At 33.5% G+C, this 15,337-nt stretch overlaps 1 protein-coding gene across 1 annotated transcript in view; it reads right to left on the minus strand.

Moving 5' to 3' along the window:
- Positions 1–15,337, minus strand: part of LOC127284407 (neural/ectodermal development factor IMP-L2) — a 127,841-nt gene that overhangs the window by 86,043 nt on the left and 26,461 nt on the right. Inside the window, exons 2-3 of the mRNA XM_051309817.1 lie at positions 7,605–7,766; positions 7,105–7,172 (exon numbers count right to left, since the gene is read on the minus strand). Of these exons, the coding sequence (XP_051165774.1) occupies positions 7,105–7,172; positions 7,605–7,766 (230 nt within the window). The remainder of the gene's footprint in view (positions 1–7,104; positions 7,173–7,604; positions 7,767–15,337) is intronic.

Consider the following 15,337-nt stretch of genomic DNA (forward strand, 5'->3'; position numbering starts at 1 on the left):
ATCGTCTGCACAGCCTGCAGTATTGCGAACCTTTCTAGGTCTGCCCGGACGTCCTGTTCGTATGACTGTTGATCTTCCTCGTCGAGCTGCAGCTTGAGGCTCATTACGAGGAAATCCTCGAAATTCTTCGGTTTCGGATTCTTCACCTTCGGATTCTTTTCCCCCTTCCTCATGTAACTCGTTTTCCAGCTGTTCGTCGACTTCTGTGCTTGGACTTGGATTTCTACATAAGTCGATCTCGTAAAATTCTGCTGCTGGACTTGGTAGTTCGTTAGGACGTTTCTCAATTGGAAAGAAGTCTGCGAAATCATCATTTTGGCAAACGGGTAATTTATCGATGAACTTGACGTCTCTCGAAATCTCAACTCGTCTTTCTTCCGGTATCCATACACGGTACGCCTTGGATTCTGTGCTGTATCCAACAAAGATGCCCTTTCTTGATCTTGGTTCCATTTTTCCGAGGGCTGGTGACCTGTTCAAGACGAAGACTTCACTGCCAAATCGTTTGAAGTTTGTGACATCAGGGGGTTTTCCGTACCAAATCTCGTATGCCGTCTTTCCGTTCAACTTGCTCGATGGTGACCTATTCCGAATGAAGTTAGCCGTGTTGACGGCCTCTGCCCAGAAGGTTGCTGGAAGTCCGGATTCGATCAGTAAACACCTTGCAGTTTCCACCAAGGTTCTGTTTCGCCTTTCAGCGACACCGTTTTGCTCCGGGTTGTAAGGAGCCGTTAACCTTCGCGTCATCCCATTCTTCTGAAGTAATTCGTCGAATTTCCGGTTCTCGAATTCTCTTCCGTTGTCTGACTGTAACTGCTTGACCTTCGTGTTTTTCTGTGTTTCCATGAATCTTCTGAATTTTTCAAATTCCTCAACTGCTTCGCTCTTGTGACACAAAAACTTCACTTCACACCATCTGGAGCAGTCGTCGATAAAAGTGATGAAGTATTTCTTCTTTCCGTTGGATGCGACGCGCATAGGACCGCAGACGTCTGTGTGGATTAGATCTCCAACATTTGTAATCCTTTTCGATGCTTTGGGAAATGAAGGGCGACACATTTTTCCGCGAAGACACACGGTACACTGAAAATCTTCGTTAAGTTTTTCAACTTTGACACCTTGAATCGATCCCTTCCTTATAGCTTCCCGCAACGATTGCACATTTAAATGGCCCATGCGGATATGCCAGTCTTCAAGAGAGTCCCTTTTCGGTGTCCGTTTTGCGTCGGGTTCGCGAACGTTTTTGCATTCCGATTCACTAACTTTGTTTAAGTAGTAAAGCCCGCCTTCGCGAGTTCCCGCGATCAAAACTTTTCCATCGCAGTCAATCACTTTCACCTCATTTTTATTAAAGACGACGTCGTGACCTTTGTCTGTAATCTTCCCGATCGAGATAAGATTCGTACGTAAATCCGGAACGTACAGGGTGTCACTTAACTTCAAGACTTTAACTTTTCCGTTGTCGACAGTTTCGGTAGACACTACACCTTTGCCTAAAATATCCGTACGCGCACTGTTTGCAAGGTTAAGTTTTCGTTTCTCACCGTTATGCGTCACTTTTACGAATAAATTTGCGTCGTTGCACATGTGCGATGTGCACCCGCTGTCAAAGCACTAAATTCCACGATTTAAATCGTTCACTGTTCTGAAAGCTTTGTCGACACTGGTTTCCGAATTTGTAAATAGACTTATTTCTTCTGCGCCACTCGCGGACTGTCCGGTAGTCTCTTTCGCATTTTGACAGTTTCTAGCGCGGTGGCCAATTTTTCCGCACTTGAAACACTTCATTTTGAAGTCTTTATTCTCGACGTTTCCTTTTCCGTTTTTCTTTTGTCGACCGTATTTATTTTGCGCACTTCGATTTTCGGGTTTTCCGGCAACCATCGCATTTTGCATATAACCTCGATTCGTTTCTTTTCGCGCATCCGATTCTTCCGCTATTTTAACTCGAAGCATTTCGATCGTCGGTAATTCGTCCCGAGACGACATCGCGCACCGAAAGTTCTCGTACGTTTCCGGAAGACTTCGTAAAAGCATGACTGACAATAGATCCTCGTTTATCCGAATGTCCAGTTCTGCCAACTTGTCGACTGTGTCCATCTATTCGCGGCCTGTTGTGTCGTTGGATCGTCAGCGTTTACCTCTGGTTTGACTACGGTGCCGCTGGCGTAGCCCCACGCATCGTTCTTTATCAGTACCGCACGTACTTGGACCTTCCAAGTATCATAATTATCCTTCCGGAGAAGGTCGAACCTTGCGCTGGAAGCGTTGCTCATTTTTGTAACGAATCACTAAAATTTCACGAGGACACGCTAACCTCAAACTTTTCACCGACGCGAAAAAATCACTTTCAGCCGTATTACGCTACACTAATTCACAACCTGGGCCCATAACCTGTTGGTGAAAAAGGTTGTGAGGAGCTATGAGATAAATGATAAGGATTGCGGTACAAAAGAGTTTATATTAACATAAGAGAAAATTACAGTAGAGAACAGAGTGAATGTCTGAATAGAACTAGAAGTTAGAATGTCTCTGAAAAGTAAAAGCAAATACAATGTACCCTCTATCGACAAGGGGTTGAATCACACTCGCGGGTTATTCAAAATATACTTTTTAACAAGAACAATACGTTTCAGGAAAACAAAGATAATTAATTTTAAAAACCTTCCCTTAGTTTTAAGTCAGGACCGTAACGGAAAATGTACTTTAATATATTTTAATAGTACTAAATTAAAATATAATAAAAAAAACATAGAATGAAAGCTCATAACTTACTGAAAAAATAAGATAAAAAGAGGAAATTTTTAAAAAAAAGTCGGATCAGATGAGAGAAAAAAGTAGGATAGATAAGAAAAGAAGCAAAAAAGCCGAATATTTGAAAAAATAACTCGCAGATCAAAATAAGCAAATAAATGGAAAAAATTTTATAAAGTATATGTTATGTTCAAGACTCGAAATTGTCATTTTAGTGAAAATTGTCAAATTTGTGTCAACAGACCTACCTCTGACGAATCCATGTTGCTCATCAATAAGTAAATCGGAAAAAGATTTGTAAAAATGATCAAAGATAAGACTTTCGAAAATTTTTGCAAAAGAATTAAGTAATGTTATCGTTCTGTAGTTCTTTATATTATTCTTATGACCCTCCTTGAACACCGGTATAACTATTCCTTTTTTCCAAAAGGCAGGAAATGTACTGTTTGTCAATGATTTATTATATATTATATGCAGAGGATCAATAATGAACTGTAAAAAACTTCAACTGTTTCATGAATACTTAAATTCTCAAACGAATTTGTCCAGTCATTCATCACGCAAAGAACTACGCATCTCATAATTATTGTCTGTACACCATGAGAGAAAAGGCATATTGAAATCATTTAAAATAGTTATAATAGCCTATGGTAGGTCAATGACAGCCTCCTCAATTAACTGACACGCAGTATTATAATAATCCACCGAAGAACAAGGAGGAATATAAAATACTTCTAGTAAGAAATCATGTGATCCCATTGTAAACTTGACAAAAATGTGCTCAATTACTTTGTAGCGAGTATTAATGCGTGAACAGTGCAAATTACTTTTTAAAGCAATTAAAACGCGTGAACTAGAACTTGAATTTACACTTCTATCACATCTAGAAATGTTAAATCCATTTAAACCAAGTTCAGCGGAATATATACTATCCGTGAGTCACGTTTCTGTAAACACAATCGCACTGTATGTAGACAATGAAACAGATTGCCTCAATGTGTGTAACTTCGTACGCAGACCACGAACATTTTGATAGTATAAAGTAAATGTGGTATCCTTACCACAAATAGCACTAGGAGGATGATCCGTCAACACACTCACACTATCTACATTAGCAGAAGTCACTAGATTCAGCTAGACTGATGAGACGTCATTACTGTTATCACTGGTATTCCTCGACGAAATGACAGTTTGATATTCTACTCTCGCTGCAAAATGCGTGCTTTTAGTTGTTCCTTTACTTCTGGTAATTCCCTGAGCTGCATTTTGGTAAAGTCGTGATTTAACCATAGATCCTTCAATCGATCTTTAAATTTCAAATCCCTCTTGGCAATCATAAAGGCTTGATGAAGAGCATGCACATTCTCTACTGCCTCGCAGACGATCTTTACGGGACGTGGTCTCAACTGATTCTGTAAAAGTTTCCCTACTCTAAACACTCGTATATCGTAGATGTCAATTCAGAAGGGACAATATCAATAAATGCATTTAATAAGACTTTTTTAACTCATCAGATTTAGGGAGCTATGCACTCGATCCAGGATCAGATGGCAAGACATGAGACAATCAAAATAAAATAAGATTCTTTTTTCTAGATAATCTGTTTTCTACTTCCAAGACATACTCTCGGGTTAAAGAATTGTTGTCCATTGGACTATGAGATTTATCTGATTTCATAGAAGCCACTGTACTTTCAATAGTTGATAGTTTGTCAGAGATCTCGTCGATCTTGGTTTCATGTTTATTGATTTTTACAAAAGCACCATCAAGGTTCTTACCCAAAACCATCTAGTTCACCGTCCGACACGATTTTTCACACACCAAAAAATCAATGATTTTCAGAAACTAGGACCAAAAAAAAGATACCGGTGTCTGGCCGTTTTGCTAGATCAGGTCATTTTTTGCTTTTAGGGGTAAAAACAACCCTTAAATGAAAGGTGATAGGAAATCTTGTACAAATTAATAATTTTTTATGAAACCTGGTATCTCGGGGTTTTCCGGGTCGCTGATTACGAATCTGATGTCAGATTTTCAAAATTCAAAATGGCGGATCCAATATGGCGGTCGAAATTTATAAATAATAATTATTTTTTATAAAACTTGGTATCTAGGGGTTTTTAAGATCGCTGATTACGAATCTGAAGTCAGATTTTTAAAATTCAAAATGGCAGATTCAATATGGCGTTTCAAATTTATAAAAGTTCGTCGAATTCACTTGAAACTTGTTACTTGAAGGTTTTTGGAGTTGCTGATTACAAATTTGATGTCAGGTTTTCAAAATTCAAAATGGCGGATCCAATATGGTGGTCGAAATTTATAAATGTTATTAATTTTTTATAAAACTTCGTATCTCTGGGTTTTTGAGGTCGCTGAGTACGCATCTGAAGGTAGATTTTTAAAATTCAAAATAGATCTAATAATGTGGAAGATTAGAAAACAATATTTCAAAAATAAAAATTTCTACATATGTGTTTTTTGTATATTGGACAAAGTTAAAACAAATGACAGTTGTTTATATGTTCGTTTTCAGTTGCATAGTTATGGAAAATAGTACATAAAACAAATGACAATTGTAGACTTTTTTACTTTGCACAGCAGTTTTAAACAATCACTTCACATCTTTAAATTCATCTTACTTGAGCTTATTACTGTTATCTAATAAAAATATTCTTACTTACTACAAAGCCTGTTTTGTCATTAAAAAAGTGTCCAATATACAAAAAACACATATGTGGAAAGTTTTATTTTTTATATATTGTTTTCTAATCTTCTATATTATTAGATCTAATTTGAATTTTAAAAATCTACCTTCAGATGCGTACTCAGCGACCCCAAAAACCCAGAGATACGAAGTTTTATAAAAAATTAATAACATTTATAAATTTCGACCACCATATTGGATCTGCCATTTTGAATTTTGAAAACCCGACATCAAATTTGTAATCAGTAACCCCAAAAACCTTCAAGTATCAAGTTTCAAGTGAATTCGACGAACTTTTATAAATTTGAAACGCCATATTGAATCTGCCATTTTGAATATTAAAAATCTGACTTCTGATTCGTACTCAGCGACCTTAAAAACCCCAAAAATACCAAGTTTTATAAAAAATAATTAATATTTATAAATTTCGACCGCCATATTGGATCCGCCATTTTGAATTTTCAAAATCTGACATCATATTCGTTATCAGCGACCCCAAAAACCCCGAGATACCAGGTTTCATAAAAAATTATTAATTTGTACAAGATTTCCTATCACCTTTCATTTAAGGGTTGTTTTTACCCCTAAAAGCAAAAAATGACCTGATCTAGCAAAACGGCCAGACACGGGTATTTTTTTTTGGTCCTAGTTTCTGAAAATCATTGATTTTTTCGTGTGTGAAAAAAATGTCCTAATGGCATTGTTAATAATGCGTTCCACATTCATAGCAGTCAACTGTTCATTGCCCACTGGTAAGCACAATATCGATGAAAAGGTGTACGACACTTCGGACAAAAAATAGGATCACCTACAGATGCTTTACAACCCATACATATATTAGAACTATCAACCAAGTTCACTTTAGGCAGCATTTTGAGAATTATCAGAAAAAAGTATCCACACAAATTTAAGGTTAGGAGAATGCGAAGAACTCTTAATCACAGTTTACATTTATATGACAATAAAAAATTGATAACAAAGTACTTTAATGTAAGCAGAAAAATTCAGCAAATTAGATCACACCAAAAAAAACATCAATAACACAAAAAATGATTAAAAGTCAGAAAAAACTAAAAGACCTCACGCACATGGTACAATATATACACTGCCCAGCGCTTGCAAAAAACTGTTGCACGCTTTCAGAAGAATTTCAATATCTCTGAAACTATTGAAGTCTCCATCAATTAATTTTTTTAAATGAAAGTTGAAATCTTAAGGATTCGTTACATATTAAAAAACTGTCCAAATATATATTAATATTATATAATATATATATTACGTCACACTTTAAGGGGAAAGAGGTTAGTACATTTGTGACAACCAGCAGAAAAAATGGCACTAATGTACGCAATAGTGTGTGACATGGGGGGGGGTCAAAAAAGGTAAAAAAAATCTGTGACGTAATATATGGATATATGGATTTTAAAATTTTTTTAAAATCCTTTTGGGGTCGAAATTGTCTTACCTAAGACTAATATTCCACAATGGAATCCCTTATGTTTCAATTTAGGCTTTCTAGAGAACAATCCCAGATAATTGTATGGAAAGTCCTAGTAGGTACATTTTCATCAAACCAGCTTCTGCTTGAGACTCCGTATGTATATTTATATATAACTCTGAAAATTAATAATACATTTATTTTTACTCACCCTGTTCGGACCAATTTAGAATTATTTTGTCGTAATTTTACTGTTATCCAAGCGTTCTTAAGTGATTTCTGTAATTGTAAACGATTCAAACCAATTGTAATTATGTGATAAATCCATTTAATTCTTGTAGACAAAATACACTGGAGCGTCGATGCAATGGACAGTATAGTGCAGTGATACATTGAAGTAACTCAACTCTCGACGTAAGGACATCTAAACACTCAAGGCCTGTGTGGCTTCAGAAACACAGTTCCAAAGTAATTATTTTTTAGTTTTTTAAAATTCACAAATTTGTAACTATTAATAGACAATGAAGAGACGAAAAAAATATTTTATAAATTATTTGACAGTTTTTAATTGCTGTACAGTGCAATAAGAATCAATCGCGAACACAGCGCATCACTTCTATTTTCTCAATACCTGCTTATCAAAATTGTGCTCTAAACTGTGACTATTGTATCGACGCTTCAGAATAAATAATAATTTTAATGTATTCTTACAGGATTGGTGGCACTAACATAAGAATGGAGTACTTTGTGAAATTTTTTTGGCACTGGCATTGTATTTACATCTTGTTCTAATGATTGATATATAAATCCATACCCATGTGTAGTTATGATTACAGTTAATGTTGCACTTAGCCATAATGTTTGTAGATTCATCTAGAAGCAATATTTAATTGTTTCATAGTCCATACATAAAAAAGGTAAGTACTTAAGGGGTTACGTGTGGAACGATGTCCAAAAAAGTTGATTTATCAAATGGCGTTCCCAAAAACATTGTAAAAAATAGTGTTTTACCACGACACGATATATTTATTAAATAAATATATTTATTTATAAATGTTATTAATAATAGCAATAAATTAATATAAATTTATTCAAGATATTTTTAATTAAATGATTGAGAAATTTACGGTCGAAAAATTTCTACTAATTTCCTTCTTTGATGACAAAAAGATAAGAGAGCTTTTTGCATACATTAATAAAGATGTTAATATTCCACAAGAGAACGCCTTACGATCGATGGTTCCTTCAACTTTTCAAACTATTTAAATGTTATTATAGATGTTACATCTAATATTTCTTTCAGTCTTAATAGTTAGATGTTCATTTAAACTACATGTTTATATGGAATTACTGGTAAAATATTTTTTAAAGCAAATGTTACAAATTTAATTTCATAACTGTATTATAACTGCTAATATTTATTATTATTACACTAAAAAAATAGTTTGAAACTTAGAATATATCCTAGACACCTATTTTACTTAGTATATATTTTTATTATGGGGTAAAATTATATATTATAACTGTTAATATTTATTATTATTACACTTAAAAAAATAGTTTAAAACTTAAAATATATCCTTGACACCTATTTTACTTAGTATATATTATTATTATGTGGTAAAATTCGTGTAGCGTACTAAGTGAAAAAAAGTTGATCAGATCGGGCTGTAACTTGCACATAGTTTAGCCCTAGGGGTGAGTACTTTAAACACGAAGTATTGTTAGATTTTTTCAAAAACTGTAGGAGAGGGAGGGGGTTCAATTTTTTTGAAAAATTAAAACAGTGTATTTTTGAAGACTTGTAACTTTTAAACAGAAAGATGAAAAAAAATTTGTCTTATATGTTTTCGAAAGGTTTTTTCATACTCTTTCGAACGGTGAAACAATTTTTTCAAAAAATTCAAAATTTGACCCTTTTTAGGGTTCCGTACCCAAAGGGGGAACCCTATTAATGAGACTAGTGAAGCAAAGCATGTACCCCCCCCCCCCAAGCAGCCACACGAATTTATCTAGAGGGCTGAAATTTGGTATACATATGTATTTTTGCGTGTAGATTACAGGAAAAATATAACGAATCTCATAGGAATTGATTTTCATAGCATTGTCAAGGAAAAACCATGAATTTTTACGAAAAATCCCTAAAAATGATTATGTACCCCCCCTGGTGGCCACATTTTTTCACATAGAGATCTCAAATTTGGTACCCTTATGTATTTTTATGTGAAAATTACAGGAAAAATATAGCGAACATGATTCGGATCTATATTTACATAGCGTTGTCAAGGAAAAATCAAAAATTTTAAAAAAGCGTTTAATCCTCCTAGCGCACATACTATTTGACCAAGACAGTTCATATTTAGTATACATATGTATTTTTGCGTATAGATTACAAAAAAAATATAGCGAGCACGATTGGAGTTGATGATCATATTGTTTTTGAGGAGAATTCATATTTTTAGAAAAAATCATGGATTTTGCGAATAAAAAAAGAAGAAAATTTTATCTTAAGAAATTCAAATTTATACATTTTTACATATTTTTACGTGTAGATTACAAAAAAATATTGCAAGAACGATTGGAGTTGATTATTATAGCGTTTTCAAGGAAAAACTGATAATTTTCGATAAAAATCATAAATTTTCTTCAAAAAACGAAGAAAATTTTATCTAAAGGGCTTCAAATTTATACATTTTTAAGCGTATTCTTACGTTTAAATTACAAGAAAAATATAGTGAACAAGATTGAAGTTGATGATCATAGCGTTTTCAAAGAAAAACTGATAATTTTCGTTATATGTGACTGTGTTTTTATGCTCACATTACAGGAAAAATTAAGCAAAATTGGAATTTTTCCACCACTTTAACCCCCTTAAATTTTAGGTTTAAGGATACGGAACCCTCGGTTTTAATGCGAGTGTAACTCGCACTTGTCCGATTTTTTTGCAAATTAAATTTTCTTTTGACTTTTTTTTTAAATTTCGATCCTTTTTATTTTTTTTTGAAAGATAAAAATGTGTATTTTCACAACAAAAAATATTAAGATTTCCTTTTTTGTTATTTTCGAGATATTAATTAATTAATTAATTAATGTTAATAAAAAATGAAATATTTTACAAATAAATAAAATTATTGCAATTCTGAAGTTACCAATTGAAAGCTGACGTAATTTCGCATCCAACGAGCCCTTTATGAACTATTTTGGATTAGAAGATTTTTTTTAAACAATTGCAATGTTAGCCGATTGTTTATTAACAATCCACTAATCCAAAGTACTTCATATAGGGCTCGTTGGATGCGGAATTATGTCAACTTTCATTTAGTAACGTCAGAATTACAATAATTTTATTTGTTTATAAAATATATCATTTCTTATTAACATTAATTAATTGGTTAATAAATATCTCAAAGGCAACGAAGAAGGACATTTCCATATTTTTTATGTTGAAAGTATAAGTTTTAAACTTTCCAAAAAAATTTGAAAAATAAAAAAGAAGACCGATTTTGAAAAAAAGCAAATAAATTTTTGTTTTTTAAAAAATAAGGTAAAATTTGGAATTTTTGGAAATTTTTTTTCACCAATTGAAAGAGCACAAAAAACCTTTGGAAAACATATATGAAAAAAAATTTTCATCTACTTATATAATATTTACAATTTTAAGTTTATTAATTAATTAATTATAACGTATAACGTTTCGATTTAGACTGACTCAGAACCTTGATGAAATCAAGGACAAGCATATTTACGTGAAATATAAAGTGTGTATTGTAATACAGAAATTAAAAATGGTAATTTCTAACACATCCTCTCAATACACACATTTAGTCAAAAAAGTAGTATTTAAACCAAGTGCTTTTAAAAATTTTTTATGATTTACGCGCACCAAAGGTTTTGTTAATATATGAGAGACCATATATGAGACCAATGTTCGTAGTCCCAACGAGATATCTTAGTACCCTCTTTGCTGCAAGCCAATGACAATTCCGTGGATTAGTCGTAAACTGCGCTAATCTTGACACAACATTTGCAATGTCTGGTCTCGTTCCCACTGACAGACACATGAGAGTACCAATTAATTAGCGATACGGATAATTTTTAATCACGTCCTCTTCCTTTTTATCATCGAAATTCATGTTTATTTCAGAAGGTGTTTCAGCCAGATTGCATTCATTTATTCCGTATTGTTTTAATATTCCGAGTATGTAGTTTGTTTGAGATAATTTGATGCAGTTTTCTCGTTGATCAATTTCAAGCCCAAGTCAACATCAACATACACAAGCACCAAAAATATTTCACCATTGATTTCCAGATAAAATAAGCATGGTTCATTTTTTGTTGACTTTAAACCCATAGTTCTGAATTTTTCGTTCAGTCGTGAATTCCACTGTCGGCCAGCTTGTTTCAACCCATAGATTGCCTTGTTTAATCCACAGACGTTTCTACCATCTTCGAAATCTTTTAACATTTTTTGAGCACAAGTTCCAATTTCAGATGATCCTTGTTTTGAAATAATTCTCTTTAATATTTCCTTCAAGAAATCAGGTATCTTTATATTGACTTCTTCGTTTAACGAGCCATTCAAAAAAGCTGTTACAATGTCAAACTGCCAAACTTTTAGATCGAACTGTACTGCGAGTGCTAATAATAATCGCAGAGATTCTAATCTTGCAACTGGTGCAAAAGTTTGATGATAATTAATACCATATTTTTGACTGTAGCCTTTTGCAACTACACGAGCTTTATGCCGCTCGATCTGTCCATCCACTCCATATTTGTTTGTCAAGATCCATCGACAAGCAACAACATTGTTTTTATTTTCAATTTTTATGACCTTCCATGTATGATTCATTAATAAACTTATTATTTCAGATTCCATGGCAATTTTCCATTCATCACAGGACTTACCATTTAGCGCATAATCAAGTGTGACCTCGCTTAGGTCCTCGTCAATCGTTGAACTTCTTGATTGAAAAATTTTTCTTGGTCGTCCTCTCTTTCCTGTGCGTAATATACGCGGTCTCCCCGGAGCTCTCACTTCACTGGGATTGTCCATGTTTGGTACAGAAAACGAAGGAGATGTATGGGATTTTTCATTTTCAGTTGGATGTGATAAAAACTCAGTCCTTGGAATATTGTTAATGCCCTCTTTTGATGAATTATTTGTTAAACTGAATAAATCATCCAAAGAATCTTCATAAATGACTTTTTCAGTGTCATTTAAAAATTTAACATCACGAGCATGAACTATTTGTCGTGTATTTGGCAACCATACACGATATCCTTTACGGTCTCTAGGATAACCAACGAATATACCTTCTACAGATCTCTGAGCACATATATCCTTATTAGGATTTTTATCCAACACATATAATTTGTTGATATTGTTTAAACGCGTCAAGGACGTCAGACTTCTGTCGCAGAAAGTAAACTTCACACCACCTTGTACTTTTGTCTACAAAAGTGACGAAATATTTAGCGCAACCAGCTGATTCAGTTCTGAATGGTCCAACTAAATCCGAATGTATAACTTTTAATTTTTCTGTACATGATTTTTCCTTTTTCGGAAATGGTAATGCGGTCATTTTTCCTTTAATACAAATTTCGCACTGAGATAAACACTTAATATTATGTAAATCAATTTTAGGAATTTTTCCTTCGCGAACAAGTTTTGTTAAGTCTTTCCCGTTTAAATGGCCCAACCTTTCATGCCACTTCAACAGGTCGGAGCATTCAGGTTGGTAAATTGCTTTCGCGAATTCTGAATTTTGGCGCACATAATACAGATCGCCTTGACGTTCCGCAATCACTGACATGTTACCATTTTACCTGCGTTTGTCACCACACAAGTGTGCGGTACAACCACTATCCAAGATCCATGCACGATTAGTTGTCTCCGTCTTTGAATCACCTACATTGTAAACACTAGCTATCACTGTATGATTCACCGTGTATTCTTCGTCGACATTGCTAGCTGATTGCTTAGTTTCCTTTCGACTCTCTTCGTTTTTCTGTGTAGGACAAAATCTTGCAACGTGGCCCACTAAACCGCACTTGAAACACCTAAATTTATTGTGTTTCGGAGATCCATTCCATTTTCCTTTTACATATTTTTGATTGTTTTTATTTCCAGCTGCCATGGCCGTAACTACACTCTCACTCGGTTTTTGTTTTCGTGCTTCACTTTCTTCTATTATCTTTATTTTTAACACTTCTGCAGATTGAAGCGCATCTCGAGATTCAATTGCACATCTGAAGTTCTCATAGGTCGTTGGAAGACTGTATAGAAGCATGATGGATAAGAGATCTCCATTGATCTCTATATTCATATTTTCGAGTTTATCGACAATATTGAGGAAATTTAAAATATGTTCCTTAACATCCTCGCCATCTTCTAAACGCTTAAGAACCAACTGTTTTAAAAGCGTTGCCTTCCTTGCTGGACCTTAAGATGCATATATAGATTGTAATTTCAGCCACACCTCATTCGACGTTTCACATCCTTGAACTTGTTTCAGTTCAGATGGCTGAATTGATAAAATCAAATCAGCTTTGGCTTTTCTATCATTTTTTAGCTATTTTGCACTTTCCGCAGCTACTTCCGGTTTTACACACGTGCCATTTTTGTAGTCTCATAATTCGTTCCTCTCCAGGAGTGCTTGCATTTGCATACTCCAGGTATCATAATTATCCTTTGATAATAGTTCAATCCTAAGTGTATTAGACACCGAATTATTCGACATCTCGAACGCACTTATTTTAATGATATAACCACGTGCACTAAACAAATTTTAGATTTTTAACAGCACACTGGGACCATAACCTGTTGGGATTGTGCAATAAAATAAATAAAAAAAACAGTAATTTGTTTATAAACCGTATATTCAAAAAGAGTAAAGAAAAATGGAAAATATAATATACAGGAGCATTTCGACTAAATAATATTAATAGGAAAACCTATTTACCATCGTAACTACAATATTAAATTTACTCCAAAATATATTAGTTCTAACAAAAATATGTTATGAAGTAAACAATTTATTTGTCATATGACAAAAAATTAAATTATATAAATAATTATAAATTAAATTATATAATATAAAATTAAATTACATGAAACATAACTTCTATAAAACTTGTTCAATTACACTTTTATTATAAGGTTTTTGAAAGGATTTTTTCTCTACTTTATAAATATGAAATCTAAATTTTTTCTTTTAAAGCGTTTTTCTTTAAAATTTATGAAAATATTTTAATTCTCGCTACTTCAGGCCGTTTTTAAATTTTATCTTTTGGTCACAAAAAATAGCATTTTTTGTGTACTTTAAAATCACACTTTGACAGAAATGGGATCTGCTTATTTACAAAGTCGAATTTGACAAATTGTAGTTTTTTATATAAAAATCGTCAAATTTTGTCCCATGTGTGGGGTTTTTTGCTGCCTTGTAAAAAATAGGTTGTTAAATTTTTTTTAATAATTATTAGAACTTCATAGTTTGAATACTCCTGAATAAAAATATCGTTTGTCGATTAAAAAATATTCAATTTTAACGAAATTATAGCAATTTTACTAATAAGCAACTTTTCCCCATATAAAATACATGGGAAACTTCAAGGGCCTGACAGAATTATTAAATATTAACTGATTTTTAAATAAAAATATACGGGTCTCTTCTTTTACCATTTGGAACAATTATGGGGGGCGGCAGTATGACTTTTTTTGGGACACCCTGATGTTCCCACTTTGCGAATGTTCATTCTTCTCTTCTGGCTGGATGACAATTAAACTCTAGATGTTTTTAGCAAATTGTTTTGCACGCATTTTATTAAGTGTGGGATATCAAATAATGGCACTATTTCGGTGCTGTGCAAAATGAAAGTGTATATATTTTTCTACCAATATTTTTTTCAAATTTTCTAAAAGACTTTTGATACCCGGTTGAAAAAATTTGTACAGGATCGTATACACGATCATGCACCGATCTTGCACATGTTCATTCACCAGGTCATGTACAAGAGCAGCACGTAAACATATAAAAAGAATTGGAACAACGATCTTGTACAAGAATATGTGCACACGTTCATATTTATGTCTACTGATGAAATCCACTACACGTGTCCGTGCTCGTGTACTCGTATGAACAAAGAGTCTTTATGGCCAATATTAAAAATTTCCACAAATTTTGCAAAAATAAAAAAATTAGCACAAGATTATGTTCATGAACTTACGCATGATATTATGCAAGTACACGAGCATGGACTCATGAACTTGATTTCTTTAGTTACTATGAATGAACATATGCATGTTCTTGTACAAGATCGTTGTTCCAATTCTTTTTACATGTTCACTTGCTGCTATTGTATATGACCTGGTGAATGAACAAGTGCAATATCGGATCAGGATCATACACAAGATCGTGTACACGATCCTGTACAAGTTTTTTAAC

This window comes from Leptopilina boulardi, unplaced genomic scaffold (genome assembly GCF_019393585.1).
Source record: "Leptopilina boulardi isolate dan_hultmark-lab unplaced genomic scaffold, ZJU_Lbou_2.1 LbouV2_324, whole genome shotgun sequence".
Lineage (NCBI taxonomy): Eukaryota > Metazoa > Arthropoda > Insecta > Hymenoptera > Figitidae > Leptopilina > Leptopilina boulardi.